We start from the raw sequence: 27,423 nt of genomic DNA on the forward strand, positions 1-27,423 counted from the left end.
AGGACCTTCTCTCACTAAATACTTAGCTCTGTCTTTTAAAATATGTTAATTTAAGTGACTATTATGCACATAATTTTATTTTTGAAATACATAACAACCCTACAGGAAACCTAATTATGAGTCATCAGAACTAAGAAGAGTAAATACTTCTCATGAAAATGGCCTCCTTTGAAAAGCTTTTTAGGAAGCAAAATTAAATTCTGCTAAGGAAGGAAATTTAGTTTTTTATTTAAGTTCCATCTTACACCAATAACCACTTTTGGCAATTTCACATAGAGAGTATTTTACCTAAATAGAATTTTTTTTTTAAGTAAAGCTGAATTCCTAGGCCAATGTATAAATATTTACTATTGTCTTTGTGTTGTATCAAGTTATTTGAAAATGAAAATGAGTAAAGAGAGTGTCTAGAGTAATAGTTTTTAGAAATTCTGTAAGGTAAAACAGAAAGAAATAAAGAAAATCCAAGCACAGAGGAGAGAGTTTAAATAAGAGAATTTAAGTCATTGGGAATAATCTCTGATGTAGTAAAATGTTGATCTAATACCTGTTTAGCCTTTTTTCCTAGTAATTTTTAACATCTCAATAACTCTTTTCTGCATTCTGTTTTCTGTGTGTACTTCCTGCAAGTAGAAGAGGCTGATGTAGCTGGGCCGTCTAATGAAAGGGAGAAGTTCAGAACATAGACTGGAGAATAGAAAAGAGCTAATCATACAAGGCTTCATTAAGTATGATAGGGCTTTAATCAAACAGCTCTATCATGCAGGGCTTTCTTTCTTCACACAGAAAGAAGCCACTAAAGGGCACAGTGAGATTTGGACCAAATAAAGTTCATTCTGGCTATAGCTTGGAGGATAGTGTGGATACAGAGACCGGTTATGAGTTATTTCTATATTCTAGGGATACGATTATGGTAATTTAATCTAAGATGGCAGCCATAGAGCTGGAAAAAATGAGTTCAAGAATGAGTTGGATTTAGGAGTAAATGGTAAGGATATGGAAATAAGAAAATTGAATATTTATAGTTTTGTGGTTTATAAAACTGAATGCATGATAATTTCACTTACCAATACAAGAAATAATGGAAAAGGACCTGTTCTGAGGTCCTGTTTCTGAAAAGTTGACTTGAAAATGCTTCTGGGGAGGCCCGACAATGTGGCTCATGCCTGTAATTCTAGCACTCTGGGCTGAGGCAGGTAGATTGCCTGAGATCATGGGTTCAAGATCAGCCTGAGCAAGAATGAGAGCCTGTCTCTAAAATTAGCTGAGCGTTGTGGTGAGTGCCTCTAGTCCCAGCTACTAGGGAGGCTGAGGCAAGATTATCACTTGAGCCAAAGAATTTGAGATTTCTGTGAGCTATGACACTATAGCACTCTTCTGAGGGTGTCAAAATGAGACTCTGTCTATCTCAAAAAAGAAAATGCTTTTGAGACTTTTAAACCCCGTAAACTTTGGCAAGGTCCTTTTTCTGAAAATTGGGTTAGTCATCTCTAAAATGAGGCAATCAGTACATTAAATGACCTAATTAGCACTTACTGGAACTATGAGGCTGTCACTGTGGTTTCAATTATGTGTGAGTTTAGGTAAAAAGCAGAGGGTGAATTATTTGAAATGCTAAGCAGAAGATCTGAGTTTCGAGCTAAAAAGGAAAGGGATTAAAATATTATTCATGTCTAAGAAAGGGAATACATGACTAGGAAAAGGTATGATGAAACTATGATTTGAAGGATATTGTTCTGACAACCGGATTGAAGAAAGAAATAAGTTAGCAGATGAGAAGTGAAGTCAGATGCGGAATTGATGAAGGCTTAAATTGTAGTAGCAACTCTGGGAAAAAGAAGTCTAAAGTTCTAGACCATGTATAAGGTTAATTAGTAGACTATGATAACATAAATCAGAAAAATGACAGCAAAGAAACCAGTGCTAACAAGTTACGGTGCTTTTGTTTTTTAAAACTTTGAAGATGAAGATGAGGGGATGAGAAAGATACAAGAATGAATTTAAGGAATAGTATTTAGAGATTTGAGAATAATCAGTTTATTATTTACATTCAAAGTATAGATAGCTAATTCATATTTTTTAAAAAGTAAATTACCTTTTTAGGGAAATAATAATTTAACAAAAGTAATTGACTAGGTGCACCATTACTTAAAAAAATAGTACTACCATTTAATATTATGTAAATTATAAAGTATTAAAGTATGTGCAGAAATTTGTTTTTAAAAATACTGCTGCTACTAAGAGTAGTTTCTGCAATTTATTCTAAAAACCTTTTTCTTACCAGTTTTCTGATTTCATTTTTCAGCTCCATGTGGTGGCCATTTTTCAGCTCCCAGCGGAGTGATTCTATCACCAGGATGGCCAGGATACTATAAAGACTCTTTGAATTGTGAGTGGGTGATTGAAGCTGAACCTGGACACTCTATCAAAATTACATTTGAAAGGTCTCTGAAACTATTTTTCTTTCCCTCTAAGGAAAACATTACCTAAAATATAGTTGACACTCTCTGTTTCGTTTACCAATCAATGTATAATTTTACTATAATTAGTCAGTTGTGCCTTGAATGCTTTAGACTGTTAGCCCTCTTTTAACCTTTCAGCTTGTTTTCAAGTTAATGTTCTATGTGTTAGAAATAGAAAATCAACACTATTGAAATAAGCAAGATTGACCTTTTTTCTTTATGTGTATGCACTCTACTGAGATATGAACATGAGACCTTTAACTTAATGAGTTTAGTTGTTCTATATTTGAAGGGCCTGTGAATTTTGCTCTGCTAGGTTTCAAGAGGCAAAGGTGCTGTAAACACATTTAAATTGATATTAGACTATAGACTAAGACACTTATGAACACTATCCATGTACCTACAATAACAAGTCCTTCTGAAAAATGGCTGTGTCGAGCAGTGTGTATTAATGATTGGGCAGTTGACCTTTTATTTCCCCTAGGAAATTTAGTATTACTGATCAAATAATCTATATCATGAAAGAATGTAATATTGAATTTTTAGAAAGTTAAAAGAATAAAGCTTCTCTGGTCTATTATTGGATCACAATTCATAAATCAAAGTAGAATTATTTATATAATTTCCCTATTATATTGTTGTCTTCCAACTCCTTTCTTAAAAATTTCTTAAAGTATGGATCCACATGATAAACATGAAAACCGCAGAATATCTTCATTATGGCCTAATGATTGAATTTTACAAACTTAACATGGTCCTTCCATAACACAAGAGGTTCTTTATTGAATTTGTCTATCCATGCTAATGTTAAATTTTTCATTAAAGACAACAGATTCAATTTTCAACAGATGCAAAATATTAAACATTTCAAAATAATCCTACTGTTTTTATTTTAATTTAGATGAATTTTTTTAAACTTTTTAAAACTTTAGACAAATTACATTTAGCAGTGTTTGTTTGAGCATAGAACGATTTATGAATCAGGTAGCACCCTGAATCAGTATAGGTTCAGAAAAATCCACTTCAAAAGGTAGGCAGGCATCTTTACAGATGGAAAAAGGAACAACATGCAGAAACAGCTTGACTGGTTATAGCTTGGCAATTACCTTATGTGAGGACATGATCTGATCTTGTGGCAGCTATGATTGGCTGAAGCTTGGCTATTGTGACTGGCTAACACTCAGCTATTTATTACACATATATACTTTTAGTTAGGTTGCAATTTGCTGTGTAGGAATTCAAAGGACAGAAGATGCTTTGAGCCACATTTAATTCAAATTAACATGAACTTACAATGACAACAAAAGCTTACCATGGCTGTATTAGTTTTCTAGGATTACCATGACAAAGTACCACAAACTAGGGGGCATAAACAACAGACACTCAGTCTCCCCCAGTTCTGGAGATTAGAAGTTCAATATCAAAGTTTCCTCACAGTAGTTTCTTCTGGGCTCTCTTCTTGTTTATAGAAGCCTGCCTTCTCCATTTATCTCTCCATGGTCTTCTGTATGTTTCTGTATCCTAATCTTCTCTGGTAAGGACGCCAGTTATGTTGGATTGGGATCCACACACATGATCTCATTTTATTTTCATTAACTCTTTACAAGGCCCTTTGTGCAAAGACAGTCACATTCTTAGGTACTGGGATTAAGATGTTAACATATTAATTTGGGGGGTGCATGATTCATACAAATAATAATCATCTACACATTTAAATCATTTTTAAAAAGTTTTAGTTTGCAATAATTGGCAAGATTTTTTTTGTTGTTGTTGTTATCTTATAACCATATCCTCTATTCAGTGGTTTACGTAGCTTATGTTGCCATAGCAATTTCGAAAAGTTGAAAAACCTCAAAATAGTAAGAATCTTAGAAGAAACTGTGGAGCAAACTCTTGATAATGTTGGACTGGGGAACTATTTTATGAAAAAGACTTCAGTGTCCATTCCAACAACAACAAAAATTAACAAATGGGGCTTATTTAAGCTGAAAAGCTTTTGCAGAGCTAAGGACACAACAAATAAAGCAAAAAGACAACCTTTACAATGGGAAAAGATATTTGCATGTTATGAATCTAACACAGGGTTGATAACTAGAATCTACAGAGAACTCAAATTAATCAACAGAAAAACAGTGAATAATCCCATCTATCTCTGGGCAAGAGAAATGAACAGAATCTTCTTGGATGAAGACAGATGAATGTCTAACAAACATTTGAAAAAATGCTCATTATCCCTAGTTATCAGAGAAATGCAAATGAAAACCACCCTAAGATATCATCTAACCCCATTGAGAATAGCCCATATCACAAAGTCTCAAAGCTGCAGATGCTGGCATGGATGTGCAGAGAAGGGAACACCTTTACACTGCTGGTGGGACTCCAAATTCATGCAACATTTTTGGAAAGAAATATGGAGAATCCTCAAAGAACTCAAATTAGACATCCTATTTGATCCTTCAATCCCATTACCAGAAGAAAAAAATTCTTTTATCATAAGGACATTTGCACTCGACTGTTTATTGCAGCTCAATTTACAATCATCAAAAGGTGGACACAGCCTAAATGCCCACCATCGCAGAAATGGATTAGCAAGCTGTTACAATGGAGACTTTATATCTTTTGTATTAACATGGATAGAGGTAGAATATATTCTTCCCAGTAAAGCATCACAAGAATGGAGAAGCAAGAATTCAACGTCCTCAATTCTAATGTAAAGGCAGTAGATGATCTAATAGAAGTGGAGGGGAAAGGGAATGAGGGATTGGACAGAGATGACAAGGGAGGGGAGTCTGGCACACCCCTTGGCGATGGGCACAATTACAAGAGGAACTATGTAACAACCTATGTAACAACCACAATCACTGTAACCTAATTCTTTGTACCCTCAATGAATCCCAAACAATAAAAAAAAAAAGTTGAAAACCATTTATTCATTATCAAATCTTCATAAACTATTGTTGTTTCATGAATGTGGAATCCAAATTAACCAACCTTAATTGATTACATAGTCCTGTTTAGTTTGGAATATATAATACACCATGGTATTATTGATTCTACCATTGAATGATTTTTTTAAGAGCAATATTGACTTGGGACAATAGAAAAAGTATCTAGTCCATATTTTTAATTTGTTAAATGTAGAGCATTATATTTGAGAAATAATCATATTTATCATTCTGTCATAATGAATCTTATATTTTGAGTGAATTTATATATGTCAAGCACATAATTTTAGAATTTCCTATTTTGGAGTTAACATTGTTTTGTATCAGGAGGTATGATTCAAAGGTAATTGAAAATGTATTACTTTTATATTTCATTATACAGTTCTGTATAATTCATAGCATCTACACCCAGATAGTTTCCACTAGTCATTACTCTTCAATGTCCAAAAAAGAAAAAGCTTTATCCTCATCTCACATACAGAGGGAAGTCTAGTTCCCATTTAAATTTTCAAAGAATCCCTAGTGGTACTTTCCTTTCGTTCCCTTCTGACTTTGAATCCTGCTCCCAGAGACTTCCCACTTGTGAGCAGTGCTGCCCTCTCTCAGCATTGCTCTACTCCTTATTAGTACCACTTTCCTTCATTCCCACAAACATTAGCATACAAGGGACAGCCAAAGGGGGTGATTGCACAATTCGTGAGAATTTAAGATTTACTTAGCCTACAGTGTCTTATTTTTCCTTACAATCCCTATCAGGAAAAGAATTGCTTATATCTCTTCATTTCCCTTTTTATCTCAAACCCTTCTTAGCCTTGAATCTCTTCTGTATCTAGACTCTTTAACCCTGATTTCCCGTTCCTTCTCACCCCCCTCCCGCATATAGCAGGGTGTATTTCAAAATAACTGTTACCGTAGTATGCAGAGCAATTCAATTCATTTCTTTCTCTGAGCTTCCTACTGGGCGATGTTGGGAGGTGGGAATATACTTTGCCCATCTTTCAAACATGATCATTCATTTTTTTTCCTAAATAAAGAGAAGTATTCTCTCAGGAAGAATTCACTATTTCCCTACCTTCCAGCTAACTGAAACTGCAGCCATCTTTTGAAATAAGATTTTCTTTATTAAAAAAAATACATATTTTCTTTATATTCAATTTTAAAATGCTAAATAAGCCTGAAGCAATTAGTTTGTCCTTTATGGACAACAAAGTGTATTATTATTGTTGAAAAGCATCTCCTGGTTTCCTAATGAGGGTCATTAATCATCATTAAATAAATAGATTAAACACCTGGTATCTTTCCATGGAAAGTCAGATACTGAGAGTTGCCTACTTGAGAAACAGTTTGATTGCAAAGCAATACCTAAAATTCAGAGCATCTGTACTTTGACTATCGAATTTGGACTTTTGTTTGAAGGCACTATTGTCTCTGTCCAAAAATTTTAACGTTCATCTACTACCATTCTCCATACAATAGGCCACTATGAGTATCTTTTCTGCTTGTTTACCTTTTTTAAATTCCCTTAGAAATCTCTAAAGCGAATTCACACATACTGTATGGCCTATATCTTAGCCCTTCCAAACTTAATTTTCTAGTGAAATGTCTCTAGCCATTTTTATAATATGTAACACTAGTTTAAAAAAATTTATAAATAGATTTACATAGCACATTTTACTCTGCCACTTATTCTCTTATCTGATTGTTAAAGACACAAAACTTTTAAATTAGGCCGGAAGTGAGAAAAATCTAATGGAAAAGTGATTTTCAGTCTTGAAACAGTAACAGTAATCAGTCTTGGAGGTGAACCAGAACAGGCTTGAGATGAGGAGCGCCTCCCAGAGCCCAAAGAATTTGGCTTCTTTCCATGAACATCATGCAGCAAGACTTGTCTGCTGGGCCTCATTTATTAATCCCAAAATTATCCACTCAGGTAAATCAGACATCTCACAGCTTCTTCACTGCCTTGATATCAACCATTTATAAAACTATTCCTTATTTATTAACCCAAACACTGGAAGAGTCAGAGTTAGAATTTTTTTAAAGTTTATCAGTGGTATTTTCAGTATTTTAGAATAAACAGAGAACAGCCATATTGACATATTTCTTTTGAATCATACTTTGAATAACTAAAATAAATCAAGTTCCCAAATCCTCATAAATATTTTTTTTTTCTTTTTTTTTAAACAGAGTCTCACTTTGTTGCCCTGGGTCTCAAACTCTTGGGCTTAAGCGATTCTCTTGCCTCAGCCTCCCAAGTAGCTGGAACTACAGGTGCCCATCATGATGCCTGGCTATTTTTAGAGACAAGGTCTCGCTCTGGCTCAAGCTAGTCTTGAACTGGTGAGCTCAGACAATCCATCTGCCTCAGCCTCACAGAGTACTAACTAGGATTACAGGTGTGAGCCACTACTCCCAACCAAATCCTCTTAAATGTTCTAAACTAAAATCTTCCTTCTGGGGCTTGAGTCCTCTTAGCCATATGCAAAAGCCCGTAAATTTTTTGAGTTGGAGCTATTTGAAAGAAAATGTTACTTAAATATCTTCTCTCATTTAGTCTTTTTTTTTTTTTTTTGGTTGAGACAGAGTCTCCCTATTTCACCACTTTGAGGTTGCTGTGAGCTATGGCCTCACAGCTCACAGCAACCTCAAACTCTTGGGCTTAAGTGATTTTCTTGCCTAAGCCTCCCAAGTAGCTGGTACTACAGGCATCTGCCACAATGTCTGGCTATTTTTTTGTTGCACTTGTCATTATTGTTTAGCTGGCCAGGGCTGGGTTCGAACTGCCAGCCTCAGTGCATATGGTCAGTGCCGTAACCACTGTGCTACAGGTGCTGAGCCTCATTTAGTCTTTTCTAAAGACCCTTCAAGGATATGAGGTTATGTTTGAGGGATGTCTACACTTTATGCACTACTAAAGAAAATTGCTCTTTTAAGATAATATCTTACCTAGGAATCACATGGTTAGGAGTAAACCGGTAGCAAGGGGGTGAATAAGATAGTTCACTGAGGCAAAAAATAAGGGGGTTTTCTCCACTAGGTTAGTGACATAAAGTATATTTACTTTGAAATCAAACTTAAAGTATGTCTACCATTTCCTTGTTAACTGACATTATAATGTCTCAGTTCTTTATTTTTCTCTAAAATGATAGCCAGGATATCATTTCTGAAATGATACCTAATGCATATTAGGTTCTTGGGGAAAAACATCCCCATCTGATTTCCAGCTAAACTCTTATAAGGACACTGGTTGCCAACTCTTTAATAATTTCTTTCATTATGAAAATATTTCTGTAGAACATGGTTCCAAGTAAGAATTTATTACAGAGTTATATCACTTACCTGCCACTATTCATGAGTAACTAACATTGGTTGAAAATGAAAATTGTTTAAATCAGATAATACAGTTAAGATGGTAGCATAGCAGTTTTTCTTCTATATCCCCAAATGTAAGTAGCTTATTAGTATTAATATACAGAAGAAGAAGAAAAATGCTGTGTACGAATATGTTAGTCATTAGATGTCTCCTTGAACTTGTCTCAAGCAGTTTAAGCCAATGAAATCTTCAGAAATAAGATTTCCTATGGAATGCAAAACAAAATAGCAATAACATCAAAAAAGCTTGTTTCCTTAACTGTTAGCTGCTTCTTAACACATACAGGTGTGTTAAGAAACCTTTCTCAGGTTTGCAAAGAAATTCTTGCTTTTGTCTCTTTCCACAGTTTCTAAGTTTTCTCAATATCTGGCAGCTTCCAACTCTAAGTTAGAGGAATTCATTTTATTGTCATCCAAAACCTGTCTCTCTATTCATTTTCCAGTCCTCAACTTCCTGATTGCGTGTATCACAATCACTATTCTCGGGAATTTTTTTTTTTAAGTTAATAGTGACAATTTCAATTTGGTTAGAATGGGTTTCGATTACAACAAGAATAGTTTTTAAAGACAATAAAACTTGAATAAGATTAGCTCTACTTTTATTTTAATGTCATCCATTGGTTCCATAATATTTGCTTATCATGAACAATAAATTTAATATCATAAACTAACTAGATTGGGGCAATTTGTAAGAAATTTCTACAACTCCCTCTTAAAAGACAAATGAAAGAAATTTAATTTACTGCATAAGCCTATCCTATTTCACTTGTTATTATAATATATTTTTATAGTTCCTTAGGGCAAATCTGTGATGATTTTCTTTTTAAAGATTCACTGCTACTGAACAATGTTCTTTATATCACCAGTTAATGTTGTTATTCTATTAAGAATTAAGTCTCTTTGTGTTTCAATTCAAAGTAATCCTTGCTATGTCTGTGCATTTTAATTTGGCTGTTGTCAGCTGACTAGCTATCAAAGTGAAACTCCAATTTCAATGTTCACTACAGACTTACTACAATGCAACCGAAAAACAGATTCACAACGCTTAACTGCTTGATTGCTGATTTGAAGGACTAAGTGTGTTTCTGTATCTTTCCTCTTCTACACTGTATTATTGAAAAACTTTTTAGACAAACACAATATATTCCAAGTTACAAAATTAGAAGATACATTTACAAAATGTGCGCATTTACTTAGTTTATTGCTAATAAGATGTAACAGTGGTACAAACTGAAAAATATTTCAGTTGTGCTTCTGATATTAGTGTTAAATTATTACTTAATTTTAACTACTCATATGCCTTGTTCATAATCATATCAGAAATTGATATGATAGAATGAAATAGAATTTCTAACTTTTATCCATTAGTTAGTTCTGGACATTTAACCAAGTTTGAGTATTAATTGTTTCGTTTTCACTGTTTTGAAAATAATGTGATTTAATCTTGTATCATATGCTGAAAAATATTGGTAGATGTGTCAAACTGAAAATCATTTTTTATTTTTTTCAATTTTATTTATTTTTGAGACAGAGTCTTACTCTGTAACTCTGGGGAGAGTGCTAAGGCATTATAACTCCCAGCAACCTCAGACTTTTGGCCTCCAGCAATCTTCTTGCCTCAGTTTCCCAAGTAGCTGGGACTATAGGCATGCACTACCACACCCATTTTTCTATTTTTGGTAAAGACATGTTCTCGCTCTTTCTCACGCTAATCTCAAACTCCTCAACTCAAGCAGTCTACCCAACTCAGCCTCCCAGAGTACTAGGATTACAGGTATTAGCCTCTGTGACCCACTGAAAATTATTTTTTAAATGGTACTGGAGATAATAGAGAAATAAAGTACTGAAAATGTACTGGGAAATTCATTCTAAATGGGTGAAATACATAGTTAATGCTAAAGTGTTCTGTTGTTAATATATTAAACTTTTTTTTTGTAAAGTTGATAACTACCCCAGAGAAAAGTAATATTTTTTTTTTGGTTTTTAAATATGTTGATTCTTTCATATATCTATGAATATTTACTGAGTGTCTACCATAAAACATTGACAAAAACTTTGACTTCACAGAGCTTCTAAACTCTTAAGGGACACAGTTGTCAAAAAGCAAGCACTACTGTGATTTGTGTCGCAAAAGACACAGTAAATCCTGGCAATAGAATAGAGGAAGTAACTTACAGTATGAGATTAGGGGAGATCTTCCTAGTGACATTTGAACTAAAACTGAAAGATGGATAGATAAATCTTGATGATAGTAAGGAAAAGAATTCCTGAGCTGCAGGATTACCATAAGCTAGAGAATACAATTCTTAATATTCCATGTAAAGTCTTTTCCCACAGCTAAGATCTCTGATCCAGATGCAGAATGTGGTATAACTTTAAAATGCAGGAAAATAATACAAATGCTATTTATTAATATATAACGTGTGTTCCACATATTAAAAGTAGTACTGTGTTGATTGCACTTAATAAAATAGTTGTATGATTTAAAAAATGGAAAAAGCAGAACAACCCCCAAAGATATAATGATAAAATCAGCCAGTGTAGTATAGTGGCTAAGGGCGGGGAGACTAGGTTTTCAGGCCTTTTTCTATCATTTAAGAAAATACTATTTGAGTTCTGAAGCCCTCAGTTTACTAACTTACAAACTGGTTATAATGGTATGAGCTACTCCTTGGGAGTTAGAGGAAGGATCAAATCAATTAATGTAGATGAAGTATTTCGTAAATGTTCGGGCATTTAATGAAATCAAACATATCATCATTAGTCACTGTGTACTTAATTGGAACTATTGTTTTCGAATATAGACTACACAAAATTTTAAATAGACAAAAATAGTTTTGTCAAAAAACAGTATTATATTACACATTATTTAAGAAGCTTGAATAAAAAATTTATGAAAGCAGATGTCAAATTTAAAATTTACATATTGTTAACATGAAAATCTGATTACAGGATTGAAAATAAATATAAATCATGGAGTTTTCCATAGATATGAGGAAAGCAACAAAAAGTGACTCCAAAAATGTGTCTAGTTCTTGAACAAGTCTTTTATTTACTGAGGATAATCCAGACCGTTTAAAGAATTCTTATGAATAACAAATATATACATGTACCTTTTTAATGATAATTTTCCATAGTAGTAAGATAATTTTCCATAGTAATAAGGTATGTGACTACCATACCTTTGGTATTCATAAGTGACAAAGTCTTAAATGATGTCTTAGGTATTAGATAAGCTAAATAAAATTATAATATAAAAATTGTTTAAATGATAATTTAAATACCCATGTAACGATCATTTTTTCTATATAGCTATGCTAATGAGTGTGTTTTTATATGTGTCTCTTAATTTTAGATTTCAGACTGAGCTGAATTATGATGTTCTGGAAGTTCATGATGGGCCAAATCTTCTGTCACCTTTGCTTGGATCTTACAATGGCACACAAGTGCCTCAGTTTCTATTTAGCAGCAGTAATTTTATATACCTTCTGTTTACAACAGACAATAGCCGTTCCAATAATGGTTTCAAGATTCATTATGAAAGTAAGTAATGACAGGATTGTTTTCATCTTCCCATTGTGTTTGCCCTCCATTTGGTATCATCACTGCATTATTAAGAGAACTAGAATAGAACCTGAATAGAGATTCTTTTCCCCAGGGTATACTTCTGTTTGGTTTAATCTAAGATCAGATGGCAATGTGTGGCTGGTTTCATCTCTATATTCTCTATTATATTTCATTGATCTATGTCTCTGTTTTTGTGCCAAGTCCATGCTGTTTAGATCATTGTGGACTTGGAGTATAACCTGAGGTCTGGTAAAGTGATGCCTCCAGATTTGTTTCTATTGCTAAGAATTGCCTTGGCTGTGTGGCATTTTTTTCTGGTTCCATACAAAATAAAGAACTATTTTATCGAGTTCTTCAAAATATGATGTTGATATTTTAATAAGGACTGCATTAAATCTGTAGATTGCTTAGGGTAAAAGATTTAAACTGGACCCACATCTCTTAGCACTTACAAAAATTGACTCACAATGGATAAAAGATTTAAATCTAAGACATGAAATAATAAAAATCCTAGAAGAAATTTTGGGAAGAATCCTTTATGCTATCGACCTGGGGAAAGATTTTATGAAGAAGATTCCATTGACAATCACAAGAACAACAAAAATAAATAAATTTGATTTAATTTTGCTAAAAAAAATAAATAAATTGGATTTAATTTTGCTAAAAGGCTTCTGCACAGCTAAAGACATGACACTTAAAGCAAACAGACAATCTTCAGAATGAGAAAAGATATTTGCACGTTAGGAACCTGACAAAGGGTTGATAATCAGAACCTATAGAGAACTCAAATTAATCAAGAAAAAGAGAATAAGCAATCACTAGGCAAGTGATATGAACAGAGCCTTCTCTAAAGAACACAGACTAATGACAAACAAATACATACAAAAAATGCTCATTGTCCCCAATTATCAGAGAAATGCAAGTCAAAATCACCTTGAGCTATTACCTAACCCTACACATCACAAAGCCCCAAGGCTGCAGATGCTGACCAGGGTGTGGAATAAAGGGAACCCTTCTTCACTGTTGATTGGATTGCAAACTAATGCATCCTCTTTGGAAAGAAGTATGGAGAGTCCCCAAAGACCTAAAAGTAGACCCATTACTAGGTATCTACGCAGAAGAAAAAAAATCATTTTATCACGAGGACATTTTGCACTACAATGTTTACTGCAGCTCAAATCATAATCACCAAGATGTGGAATCAACCCAAGTGCCCTCAACACACGAATGGATTAATAAGCTGTGATAAATGTGTACCATGGAGTACTATTCAGCTATAAATAAGATGGAGTTTTTGCATCTTTTGTATTAACCTGGATGGAGTTGGAGAATATCTGCTTAGTAAAGTATCACAGAATGCAAAAGCAAGTATCTAATATACTCAATTCTAATATGAACCAGATAGCTGAATAAATACAGGTCCACACTAGAGAAAAGACACAAATATATTATAGGAAAGAGGAGGGGAGAGGCTGGGGAAGAGAAGGGACAGAAGCGAGAGCAATAGGTAGTATCTCACCTAAGGTTCACGATGTGAAGGTGTTCAGTGCTCCTCCTGGGTGAGCAACTTGAACTTGAACTTTACCTTAGAATTGAAAACAATGTAACCTAACAATCTGTACCCTCATATTAATTTTTAATAAAAAACACACAATTAAACTCAAGTGGGGAATAGAAGGATGGAGGTTGGTGTGCTCTGAACTAATTGGCTAAATGAAAGTGTGTATGGACACCATCCCAGTGAAAGACACAGCTACAACTTGGACTCTACCTAACAAACAATGGAACTGAATCATCTGTACCCTTATATTAATCTGAAATTCAAAAAGCACGAGTTCTGAGTTCTGACAATTGGCTTGCAAGTGAACTTTATGAATAAACTCTAATTTATAAATTTAAAAGAGAGAAAACTAGTAGCTTTATTTATTATAAATCAAAACTTTTCTCAATAAGAATGCTAATAGTTTATAAGGTATGTGCATTGGTAAATTATGCAATATATTTTCAAGCAATATTTACCTAATATCATTAGAAGAGAAAATGTTGGAAGTATCCGATAATTGCTTAAAAATCAATTCATGTAATAATTATATTTTTAGGCTTTTAAAGGATAGATAATAGGTAATACATGTCAGTCTAAAATATAATTAATGACATATTCTTCTTTTAGCATTTCACAAATTCAATTATTCTTTTAAATTTTACTCACACAAATTGCACACAATTTCCATTTAAAATATGCAATTTTGTTATTTTGTATAAAAGATGGAAATTATATTAATTTGAAAAAATGTGTACACATATATTCAAATATGATTTACATAACCCATCAGAGACTGTATTAAAACAAGCTGTAATTCAGAATATTGGAATCAGTTAATAATAATCCCTATTAAAAGCTTATAGTTTTTTGAAGAATAAAATACTTCTTTTTAGGAATATTTTGATGCTGATATTTACATAGAAACAAGGTTATTTATAAACATTTTTCATATTTATATAAGCACAGCTATATTGCATATAATGTTAGTATGTTCAAAAATATACAGATTCATTTATGTACAGTTTTATCATGAAATGCATTGCTGTGTGCTTTTGCATGAAATATGGTTTTGGTAAACAAACCCAATTGTAGGTGTTATTTCTTTTTATTTTCAAGCCTACTATAACCTCTTTGCCCTCAGGAAAATATTTCTTTAAATCATCTTTTGGGAATAGCTCTTTAGTGGTCAGTGGACTCATAGGGTTTTAAAATTATGATCAATATGTACTTATTGCTTTTTGCTTTTTAATCTTCTTACCTACAATATCGCTCAATTATTTTAACTTCCCATTATTTCAAGCTATGGCCTGGAAGTATATTTCCTAAGCTTTATTGTAAAATGCAGCAAGAGAATAATTATTACACTGAGAAGAGAAATCCTATAGATAAAAATAGTTGTGTTGAAGATAAAATTATCTCAGGCATATTTTAATTTCTCATTAGAAAAAAATAGCATTTAAATAAAATGAATACAGTTAACAATATACAATTTATCTCTTTAAATTAAACTTCTATTTTATAATATTTTGTTTAGCTTTATATTTAAATTGAGTAACTAATATAAATAAATATTTTCTTATGTGATTGATATAATTATATAATTTCGAAAATGCAGATTATTACGTTTTTGGAACATAGGAGCAATAGTTATTCCGTTTATATTTCAAATTATGAAGAATAAGATAATCATTTCTTATACCTTAAGCCAGTGATTCTCAACTGGAGACATTGTTGCACTCAGGGAACAAATGCTTCAATATATAGAGGCATTTTTGATTATCATGAGTGGAGTAGTACTATTAGCATCTAGCAGGCAGAGGCCAGAGATGTAAACATACTCCATTATACAGGATACCCCACAACAAAGAATTATCTAGTTCAAAACAGTAACAGTGCCATGGTTGAGAAATCATGTCTTATTAAACAAAAATATTATCAAGGTACTATCTCAGCTATGGATTATAAATTGCAAAAATTATCATTGGAGGATACCAAGCTACACGACAGACTATTGAAAACCCAAATGGGTGGCCAAGAGAAAACTTTTGCTCTTCTATTTTGATTGGAAAGATTTTGATGTTCATATTTTCATATATTGCAAAATGCCTCTTTATTCTTTTGGTGATTAAATGAGGAGATTTTTATATAATATTTAGAACTGTTTCCAGAATATAGTAAGTTCAAGAAACGTTAATTACTGCTATGATTTGTTATGTGCCTACATATGTATGTATATAAATTTATAACAACACAAAGTTTGGTGGATAATTATACATGTCATCAACTTCTTGTACAACTAAATGACCTGAATTTGATCCTTACTAATAGGAAATGACAAAACAAATTTCTTAAACAAATTGCTGTTTTTTAAAAGTAAAGCTATGAGTTTCCTTATTGTTAAAAATCATCACTCACTATTATCTGAAGAAATAGGAATTGTTTTCAGCAAATTTGAATCCTATCCAACTTACTTTTGTTTTATTCCCCTTGCTTCCCAGGTGTTACGGTGAACACGTACTCTTGCCTAGATCCTGGCATACCAGTACATGGCCGTCGCTATGGTCATGATTTCTCCATCGGATCTACTGTTTCATTTAGTTGTGATCCAGGGTACAGGTTGAGCCATGAAGAACCTCTTTTATGTGAAAAAAACCACTGGTGGAGTCACCCACTCCCAACCTGTGATGGTAAGAATTCATTCAAAATGCTAAGTATGCCAATTTATAAATAAAAAAAATCAGTATTGTATTTATAAAATGTGAGGTTTTACATAATTATATATCTTTTGTATTTCTAGAAGGTTATATTGAATTTTAGCAATTTTATATTATTAAGCCAATAATAAAGAATATTAGTAATCAGCCAAACTTGGCCTGTGCCAAAAAGACACGACACATGCTTTTGTGTGTTTGCATACGTATATATACATACATCTCCTGTACATATGCGTGTATACATGCGTGTGTGTATATATATATATATATATATATATATATATATAATGTGCCTATGATCATTTTAAGTTCATTTGACAAAAATGGCATTGAAATTACCAAATTGGTGTCAGATGAATGCACTGGAGTCATGCAGCACTTCCTTCCTGCCATAAAACACCACAAGTACTACTGGCCCAAATGGAAGCCCGGCCTACTGCTCCAAATTATAATTACACAGCACCACGGCAGTTTACCCAAAATTCCTTTGGGTGGCATGTTCCTACTTATAATACAGAGTACACCAGTGTTTCTTGCTGCTTCCTTTTTTTTTTTTTTAATGAAAATAAGTTAGAGGAGCTTCATTTTTCAGAAAGCACATGTGAAAATACAGTCAAAGAAATTTGCTACCATAATATGAGGAAGTGCTTTCTATTTGCTTTGTGAAAACAGCACACTCAATGTAAATCTCTGCATTATTTAATGCAGGCTTCAATTTATATTTACAGGACTATTTCTAACTTCTATACTTATTCTTTTTATAAGGAGAAAGATCACATTTGTTATTTTGTGACTAAACTTTCAGGGACTGCCAGTGCCATCATTTTTTAGGAACAGCTTTAGGTCAATTTGTTCTCATAACAAGGTTTAAACAAATCATCAACACATCTCCCTTGTGTTGAGTACAATACCATTTGTAATAGTCAGCATTCTTGTGATTGTAAGTGACAGAAACCCAACTCTAACCGATTTTAAAAAACACACGCACGAATGTTGAACTACCCAAATCTTAGAAAAGACAAAGGTGGCCTAATTCTTGTTGCTAATTATAAGCATGAATTAAAACCTTTTTCAAGGATCTCTGTCTTCCACCTAGACTTTTTTCTGTGTATTTGCACAATTTTCTTCAATTATTGCCAGGCTTTTTTCATGTGGAAAATGAGTGTAGAATATACACTTCAGGAAGATGGAAGTCTATAGCATTATATCTTCAGGATCAAAGAAGAATGAGGGCTCTTCCTTGCTGTTCCTATTAGAAAAATTCCAAGAAAGATTTCTGATCAGTCCATACTTGAACACTTACTATAGTAAAGGAAGAGGGCCAACTACAATTAATCTGATCAGAATCACGTGTCCACCCATCCCTAAGGTTGAGACACCCGATAGTGGTATAAAGGTATTATCTTTTCCAGATCCTGATAAAGATACAGGATAGGCATAAATAAGGAGCATTGACTATTAAAGAAAGATATAGAGGCAATATTATCAGAAGAAAAAGGAAGATAAAATATAATGCCCAAGTAAACTCACAGCTTAGCTTATATTAATAATAAAAGTGGGTTCATCTAGTTTTCCCAGAAGCATCACAGGCCCTCATCTCTAACAAGAGAAACTGCTATCAACTTTACATTTAATTTCTGACATTTTCAATCCAACTTTCATCTTTCCCACTAATGCTATTTTATAATTTATGTCAAAAATATTTAATTATTTTATTGATTAGAGATAAAGATCCAATTACCGATTACAATCCTTAACCATGGGGAATATATCCCTTCCCTGTTCTGTCACCATCTAGCATTCTTACAGTGCATCTTTTTTGAAAGATCACATTGTATTACTCAGAACCTCCATTGTGATCTGTTCTGTTTTGTGTGTTCCCCTTTCATCCTCAGTACAACTGGATAAGGGACAATGTACTGGACATGAAAAAAATGAATTATATTCATATTTTAAATGTCTGAACCGTGTATAAAACAGCTATAGTAAGTTACAATTTTCCATTGTCTTGAACTGAACTCAGCTATCCTATTGCCTATTAAAATGGTTCGAAAAGGCCTTTTTTTCCAATCAAAACTTCTCCACAAGTGGCGCCTAATTTAAATTTCCTTGAGTAAAAGGGGGTAGAATGAATTAGCTGCATTTCTTTCCCTTCTCTAAGAATGTAAACTTGATTGGCTTAGGCTGCCTAGAGCTTCACGGAAACACACATCAGCTCTGTGGAGTTTTTATAGCCCCTAATTAACTCCCCTGATTAATTAATTCCAGAAGTGAACCAGACACTGAGTTATGGTGGTAACAATAAGGATAACTTATATTTATTGATTGTTTACCACATGGTAATACTGTTCTAGATACTTCACACATATGAAGCTCTGACAATTAAGTTTGTGAAATCATTCTAGAAAAAGTTCTAAGTGTACATACCTCACTGCTGAATATAAATACGGTCCCCTTCAAAGTACTCTGTTGGGAGCTATGCACTGACACCAGAGCCTAGTCACCCTTCAAAGCAGTTTTGGAACTCTTTTTCTCGAATGACCATCAGAGATGTCATTATATGAAGATGTGGCAATTAAGTCTGTGAACTTGCAACTGTGCCCTTATGTTGGCAGCAATGTGCAAACAACTCCGTAAGGTTTCATAACCTTAGTATATCAGTGTCTCCCTGCTGTCTTTGTGTCCTTGTGTGGTGGAGTCTTGCTGAGTGGCATTAGTTATTGTTGTTGCATGTTTTGTGTGCTGTACATTGTTAGCTTCAATGGCCAGTCTAGAAAAAACCTTCCAAATTGCTTTGAATGGTGGGTTAGGTGCTGGTGTCAGTGCATACTTCATGCAGAGAGTACTTCAAAGGTGACCATAGTGATATTTAGCAATGAGGTAGGTACTTTTTCCCCTAGGAAGAGTTTACTAACTAAAATTGTCAGACCTTGCATTAATGCATTTAATCTTCAAAATAACTACATGAAATAAGTGTTGTTATCATCCCCAGATGAAGGGAGAAATAAAGACTTTCTCACACAAGCAAATGCTGAGAAAATTATCAAGATCAGACCTGCTCTGTAATAAGTACTCAGAGTTGCATTATACACTGATCAGCAAAATGTACACCCACCAGTGAAAAATCATCCAAATGCTAAAGTTCAGAGCCCAGTCACCACAGTGGCTCAAGAGGTAAAACAAAGCAGTAAAGTTAGATTTCCATTCATCCTATTGGGTGAACCAATTCCATGAATAAATCTGGATGGATTGAACTCTCCTTTCAAAAAATATAGGCTGGCTGAATAGACTTAAAAAGAACACAAGCCATGTACCTTTTGTCTCTGGGAAATCCATCTCATTTCCAAGGACTCATTCAGGCTCAAGGCAAAGGGATAGAAAACAATATTCCGTGCAAATGCAAACCAAAAGAACACTGGTGTAGCCTTTCTCATATCAGACACCATAGACTTCAAAGCAATAAGACAAGACAGCCCACCATGGTCATTATATAAAGTAAAGGGAATAATTTAACTGGACAGCATAACAATTCTAAATATTGAGGCACCTAACACAAGTGCACCTAGTTTCTTAAGGCAAACCCTACTTCACCTAAATAAGATGATAAAAAACATCATAGAGAGGCTCCTATGGCTCAAAGGAGTAGGGCGCCGGCCCCATATACCAGAGGTGGCAGATTCAAACCCAGCCCCAGCCAAAAAAACAAACAAACAAACAAAAAAACCCAACAACATCATAACAGCTAGAGACTTCTATAGCCCACGGCGGAAAATAAATAAATAAACATGGAACTTAAATAAGGCTCCAGAGCAGCACCTGTGGCTCAAAGAATAGGGCGCTGGCCCCATATACTGGGGGTGGCAGGTTCAAATCCAGCCCTAACCAAAAACTGCAAAAATAAAAGTAAATTAAATTAAATTTTAAAAAAGGCTCCACCACAAATGGACCTAGAATACATTTATAGAACATGCTACCCCCAAACTACATTCTTCTCATCAGCACACAGAATATCATCCAAGAATGATCACATCTTAGACCATACAACATGTCTCAACAAATTCAAAAAATTAGAAATTACACCAAGGAAATAATCAATAGAGCAAGTAGATAACCTACAGAATGGGAGAAAATATTTGCATGCTGTATGTCTGACAGAAGGCTGAAAACCAGAAATCTATGAAGAGCTTAAGCAAACCAGCAATAAAAAAATCAAACAATCACACAAAAAAGTGGACAAAACCCATGAACAGGACTGCCTTTTTTTTTATCCATAAAACTATATTTGAATATTTATTGCAGCACAATTTACGATTGCCAAGATGTGGAATCAATACATTCATGGGTTATGAAATTTGGTATGTACTGTGCTACTTAGCTAGAACAAACAACAAAAAGAAAATATGATGAGATAGTACCTTTCATAACAACCTAGATGAAACCAGAGAGCATTATTCTAAACGAAGTATCACATATAGAAAAATAAATAGAACATGTGCACACTATTAAATTAGAACTAACCAATCAACACCAATGTGCAGATTGGGTAGGAAAATTCAACAGAAAGCAAGCAGGTGTCAGGAAGGGCAGGGCAAGGCAGAGGAGGAAGGGTAAAGTCACACCTGACTGGTCCCACACACACCATCCAGGTGATGGGCACCCTTATGACTTTGACTCAAACTGTTCAAAAGCAATTCACGTAACCAAAACATTTGTACCCTTATAATAGTCTGAGATTTTTTTAAAAAGAAATTATATGATTTGGTGTCATCCAAGCCATTAGAAGCAGTAGCCAAAATTGAAATGAGTAGACTTAAACCTCATTGTTTCCCTTATTTATTCCATGTTATTAAAAGATGTGAGTATATAGGCCAGCCATTCTCAAACTATGGCCCGTGGGCCACGTGCAGTCCCCCTAGGACATTTATCCCACCTGCCGAGTGTTTTTACCATCACTGCCTGTCCTGCTTAGCAGAGGACTTGTCCTGGGGCCCGCAGTCTAGCCCTCCAACGGTCTGAGGGACAGTGAACTGCCCCCTTGTTTAAAAAGTTTGAGGATCCCTGATATAGACTAAAATAGCAAAAGAAAACTTGAATTGTTTAGGATCCAAGAGTTCAAGATAAGCAGTATGCATAGAAGTATAAAGTCTAAACAGTATAAACAGTCTCAGTGAAGGGTGTAGGGTTTAAGACGTGTAGACTTGGAAATAGGAAAAGAATTAAGATTAAAAACGCAAACAAACCAATCAAAAACCATAATGGGATTACCAATAGGTATCTGTTTCCATGTTCCATTGCAATATCTAAAGTGTTTTGATAGATCCTGGTCTAAAAATTATCTATTTTGATACATCCAGATCATCACTAGCCAGGTGTGTATCCCTACCAAGGATAAGGTGCAAATTCACAGATCTGTGCATCTAAGGCTTTAGTTTTTGGATAGACTCACTATTGCAAAAGTCTAACAAATATTATGTGAAAAGGCAGCGATCATATGTAGCAATAATCAAGGATAAAAAAATCCACTAGCCAAGATCACTGTGTGTGTGACTAATTGCTGCCACTCATATTTTGAGAGTAGTCAGTATGGTGATTTTCTTTGCCAGTTGTTTGCTCCCACATAAAGGAAACACGTTTCACGTATACATTTAGTCACTTCTAAGTTCTCTATAGTTTTTTCAGAGAATCACTTGATATACAGTTTGTCTTTTTCCCATTCGTAAGAACATATAGTTCTATCATGTCTGTTCCAAAAGTGTTCTGATCCCTAAAGACATGGGATCAATTAGTAATTTTGTTGGACTAAACTGGAATTCCTTTAGAAGAGGTAATTATGATAAGACTACAGATCCACAGCATCCTTTTTATTTATTTATTTTGATGTTTTTTATTTTTTATTTTTAAAATTTAATTTTTAATTAAAATTATAACTATACATTTATGGGATGCAATGTGATGATCTGATATACAATGTGGAATGCTTAAATCAAACTGAGTAACATATCCATCACATCACTTATTTTTTGTGGTAAAACATTTAAAATTTACACTTAGTTTTTTTTTTTTTTAATTAAGAAATCATAGCTGTGTACATTAATGCAATCATGGGGTACAATGTGCTGGTTTTATATACAATCTGAAATATTTTCATCAAATTGCTTAACATGCCTTCATGGCATTTTCTTAGTTATTGTGTTAAGACATTTATATTCTATACTTAGTAAATTTCATGTGTACCCTTGTAAGATGTACCGAAGGTGTGGTCCCACCGATCACCTTCCCTCCACCCATCCTCCCCTCTTCCATCCCCTCCCTCTCCCCTCTCCCCATATTCTTAGGCTATAATTGGGTTATAGCTTTCGTATGAAAGCTTAGACATTCTTGCTCAAATTAAGTTTCATATATGAATGGCCCATATGCTCTCTTGAATTGACTTAAATATTAGCTTTCCCTTTTAAATTCATTTGTTTTTAGAGAAACTTTCCTAATTGTCTCCATACCACTGTATCTATTATAGTATGTTTGAATTTCATTCTCTATGTGAAAATAAAAAAATATATATATCATATTTAAAATGTATTCTTTTGTTCATCTTAACATTTTAGGTCTGTTATGATTGACTGTAATAAGCTACAGATTTCCTCTTACGTGTTCCTATCCTTCTAATGGAGGAGCAGTTTTTAGATAAGCAAACATCATCCGTATGAAGGAATATTCAGTAATGAAATAACCATTTTTAAAATTAATCCAACTCAAACAAGCTTCCTATTTAGCATTAGCATCTGTCACCGTGCAATCTCTTGTAATTGCTCAAAAAGCTGACAATATAAAACAAATAGAATTTAAAACATTTGCAATGTAAAATAGTCTCATTTAGAAAAATAAAGGATTTCATTAGGGTGATGAAAATGATGAGGCTGATGATGATGGTGGAAACAATTTTAATCACACACAAAGCTGTTGGCACATGAGCATACACAAGAGATAGATCACTTAAAGAACAAAGACAAGGGTAAGGATACACTAGGTGTCAAATGTTTAAAAAGAAAGCGATTTAAAGATGAAAGCATGAAATGAATCTCTGAGGAAACAAATGATGTTCTTGAATGATTTTGCTATAGACTGATCATTTGGGGGAAACGCTACTATGTCAAATACAAAAGGAGGACATCACAGCTGGTTGTTTAATGTGTTTTTTTGTTTGTTTAAAAACAACTCTTCATGCGGGGAAAAATATCAACACTTGATTGCAAAGTCTGTTTAAGATGTTGGGCTCTGGAACTAGATTACTTGAGTCCTCTACTGTACTTGCTTTCACATCTGTGAACTGTGAATAATTACATCATTTTTCTCATAGGACTGTTGTGGGAGTTGAGTTAATATAAATAATATGCAGAATAGTAATACTGTAAGTCCAATACGAGTGGTTAATATTGTTGTTGCTAAGAATTAATGAATAGTTGCAGTTCTCTCCCATTTAACTAGTTGTAAAATTAAGTTTTTATGTTTTAATATTTTTAGTTTCATCTTTCAAAAGAAAGACACTCAAATTACACCCATTCCCCACTATTTTCTATGAAATTTCTTCTTTACATCAATTGCCTTCAAGGTCTCCATCCGGTACTAATTATTTTCAAGGAACACAATCTCCACTGTGTCATGTATTCTATGTTTTGCCATCTGATGATAGTCAAGGTCATGTGAATGTCCATTACTGATCTATTACTTGTTGACCATTCCTCTTGAGTTTTCAGTGTGCTTGTGTTACCTAACTTTGCTCATTTACCTGCAGAATGCCCCTTCCTTCCTGCCTTCTGTATAGCTATATTGGTGCAGCTTACAGACCAAAAACTCCCCAGAACTTCTCTAAGTTCAAAAAGTGGGACATTTGATAAAGTAGCTTTATTTAAAGGACTACTATCTTATGAAGGAGCTTTCTCTCTACTCCCCCCACACACGTGCACACATACATGCAGGCATGAGAGTACCTACTGAGGTACTTACTAAAAGGTTTGCATCTCTCTTTTTATTACATTTTTACATTTTTGCACAAATTTAACTTTCTCAATTTTCATTTTTCTTTTCACTGAGAAGTTTTACTGGAGCTTTATGAAATATAGTCCTTTCAAGTAGAAATTCTTGGTTTTAATTTAGTCGAGCATTTTCACTCATCACATGTCACTCAACAAATTTGTATCTCATTATATAATTGGTGTTTTGTGTGACTTTCAAAATGGAAAATAAACTGTATATTAGGAATAAATGAGTATATGATAAAAATAATAAAATAACACGTGAGCCTTTCTAAATGTAGAATATAAATGTCTGAACACAATGACTAAGAAAATGACATGAAAGCTATGTTAACCAGTTGGATGAAAGTATTTCAGACTGTGTATAGAAACAACATACTGTACCCCCATGGTAGTATTAATGTACACAGCTATGATTTAATTTTTTTTTAAAAAAAGCAATCTCTGGCAAGAAACAAAATTAATTCTAAGAAAAGGAAAAGTAGGTAAATTTAGCAACATTATTAGTGACGTATAGTAGGTATGCTTCAGCTAGCTCCTACATTGATCATAAAAATGCAATGTGGCTATTTGAAACTTTGGAGGAAAATTAAAAAATTCAGTAACAATGATTACCAATGAAAGACTACTAGCTCTATGTAGGAGGCTAGTTTACCAAATCATGCATATTATTGTAATGATTTTTAAAAAGTGTATTTGGAAGCACGAGTTCTTCTTGGTCTCATGAAGATGCCTTAGAAGACCACTTCAAGAGAGGTACTAGTCATGCATGAGCTTAGAATAAAAAAAGTAACAAAAGGAGGAGTGGTTTTAAATTCTGTATAAAATGTATAAATACAAGCTTGCATGCTTAAATACAATTATGAACTGCAGACAACTATTCGTAGTCAGGTAAGGTAAAACAGCAGCCAGATTGCCTCACCTTTTTTCATACTCAGCATTGCTACTTGAAAAAAAATCATGGAAAAAAACAAGGCCCAAACTCACTTTTCTAATGTCCCCTGAAAATTGAACAAGAATCAAAGTAGAAAAACATTCACAATCTGACTTTCCTTCACAAAGAGGTGACCCTTCCACGTGGAATAGAAACCCTCTGTTTCCACTGGAATAAAAATTCTTACTAGGATAGGAGTATACATTTCTCTTTTTTAATCTTTAATATTGATACTATTGTCTGGCATGCCATTACCACGGATGCTGGTTGAACATGGTAGAAGACATAGTAAGCTATCCTTTGTTCTCAAAGAAATGAATATTGATTCACATTTTAATGTTCTTAATTCAGATCCTTCAGTAAAAAAAATTACTTATTTTTGTTATCTTGGGATATTTACTTAAAACATCTGTAAATCCTTGAAAGAAATCCATTTTCTCATGAAATTTCCTAGAGAAAAGCAGAAGTACAGAAACAGCCTTCACGTCTTTCACTATTTACTTCACTATTTTGAAAGGAATTCTGTGAAGAATGACACATATCCCTTTAGGAATCTATAAGAAACAATTTTACATAATTAGCAATTTGTTTTCTTAGTGCTTAATAAGAGGGACCGCTAAACAATTAATTACTCATGTTTAATTTACCACCAACTTATGCAAATGTTGCTCATAATTAGAAATATGTAAGTACGCACTTCAAATTCAAACATGGAAAGTTGAGCTCTGTTCCCTTGGAACCCGTGGTAATTCTCAGATGCTATTAAGTATCTTTCTCTTCTCTAGTGTTGCAATGGATGAAGTGATTTCCCCATATTGGAAGAGGTCTTTACACATACCTGTTTTTACCAGAAAGTAGCTTAGGCTGAGATAATGGGACTCATTCTGTTTCAAGAGAGAAGAGAAGAGATTTTGTTCAGCCCCTGCCTCTCTAACTGTGACTGATCACATGACTATATTTCTTTGTATTTTCAGCATTATGTGGAGGAGATGTGAGAGGGCCTAGTGGAACAATCTTATCACCTGGTTACCCAGAATTTTATCCAAATTCTCTGAATTGTACATGGACTGTTGATGTAACCCATGGAAAAGGTAATTTGCCTCATGCAACAATAATCGGACAATCTTCTGATTTTCATTGCGTCTATTTTTATTTCATCCTCCCTTTCATGAGCAAAAACATCAGTAGTAAAATTTGCTAAAACAAATTTAATTTGAGTAACTTCAGCTAATTATATGCGTGTACTTTTCTATAATATTACAATGAACTTATGTTTTTACCAGAAGGGTGATATATTTATTTCTTTTCAATACAATAAACTAATGTTATTTGAAATTTTCATGGCAGCAAAACCTCATTCAAGATGACTTTGATCTCTGGCATAGAAGTTGTTTTCAAAAATTCAAAGGGTAATGTGAAGATGCTTTTAAGTGCTGAGCAAATTGTAAAGCAAGAAATACAGGTTTATATATACAGATGCTTACTTACCGTAATTTATTTCCTATATAAATTTATAACCATTCTTTAACTACCTGTTTCATATTCTCTAGTACAGAGCTTAATACGGGTCTTACATAATTAAACTGAAGTGTAAAGTTGCACAGTGCACATGGTAAATATTTATGAGTGTCCTTTTACTAATAAATAAATATAACTATCTATGGATCATTCATGCTATACAACCAAACTAGTAAATTTAACAATGTGGTTGATCAAAGTAACAACATACCGAGGGTAAATCGCCCATTCTAATATATCAGGACTAAAATGAATTCAAATTATTTACCTGAAAAATAAATATCCATGGAACAATTTTTTTTTTTTTTTTTTTTTTTTTTTGAGACAGAGCCTCAAGCTAT

The 27,423-nt window shown here is 33.6% G+C and overlaps 1 protein-coding gene across 2 annotated transcripts in view; it reads left to right on the plus strand.

Annotated features, from left to right (window-relative positions):
- CSMD3 (CUB and Sushi multiple domains 3) overlaps positions 1-27,423 on the plus strand; it is a 1,080,374-nt gene that overhangs the window by 684,210 nt on the left and 368,741 nt on the right. For both annotated transcript variants that reach the window (XM_003782396.2, XM_003782397.2), the window contains 4 exons: positions 2,303-2,441; positions 12,132-12,319; positions 16,385-16,573; positions 26,539-26,655. In XM_003782396.2, the coding sequence (XP_003782444.1) occupies positions 2,303-2,441; positions 12,132-12,319; positions 16,385-16,573; positions 26,539-26,655 (633 nt within the window). The remainder of the gene's footprint in view (positions 1-2,302; positions 2,442-12,131; positions 12,320-16,384; positions 16,574-26,538; positions 26,656-27,423) is intronic.

Source organism: Otolemur garnettii, unplaced genomic scaffold, assembly GCF_000181295.1.
Source record: "Otolemur garnettii isolate 467f Iridium unplaced genomic scaffold, OtoGar3 scaffold00004, whole genome shotgun sequence".
NCBI lineage: Eukaryota > Metazoa > Chordata > Mammalia > Primates > Galagidae > Otolemur > Otolemur garnettii.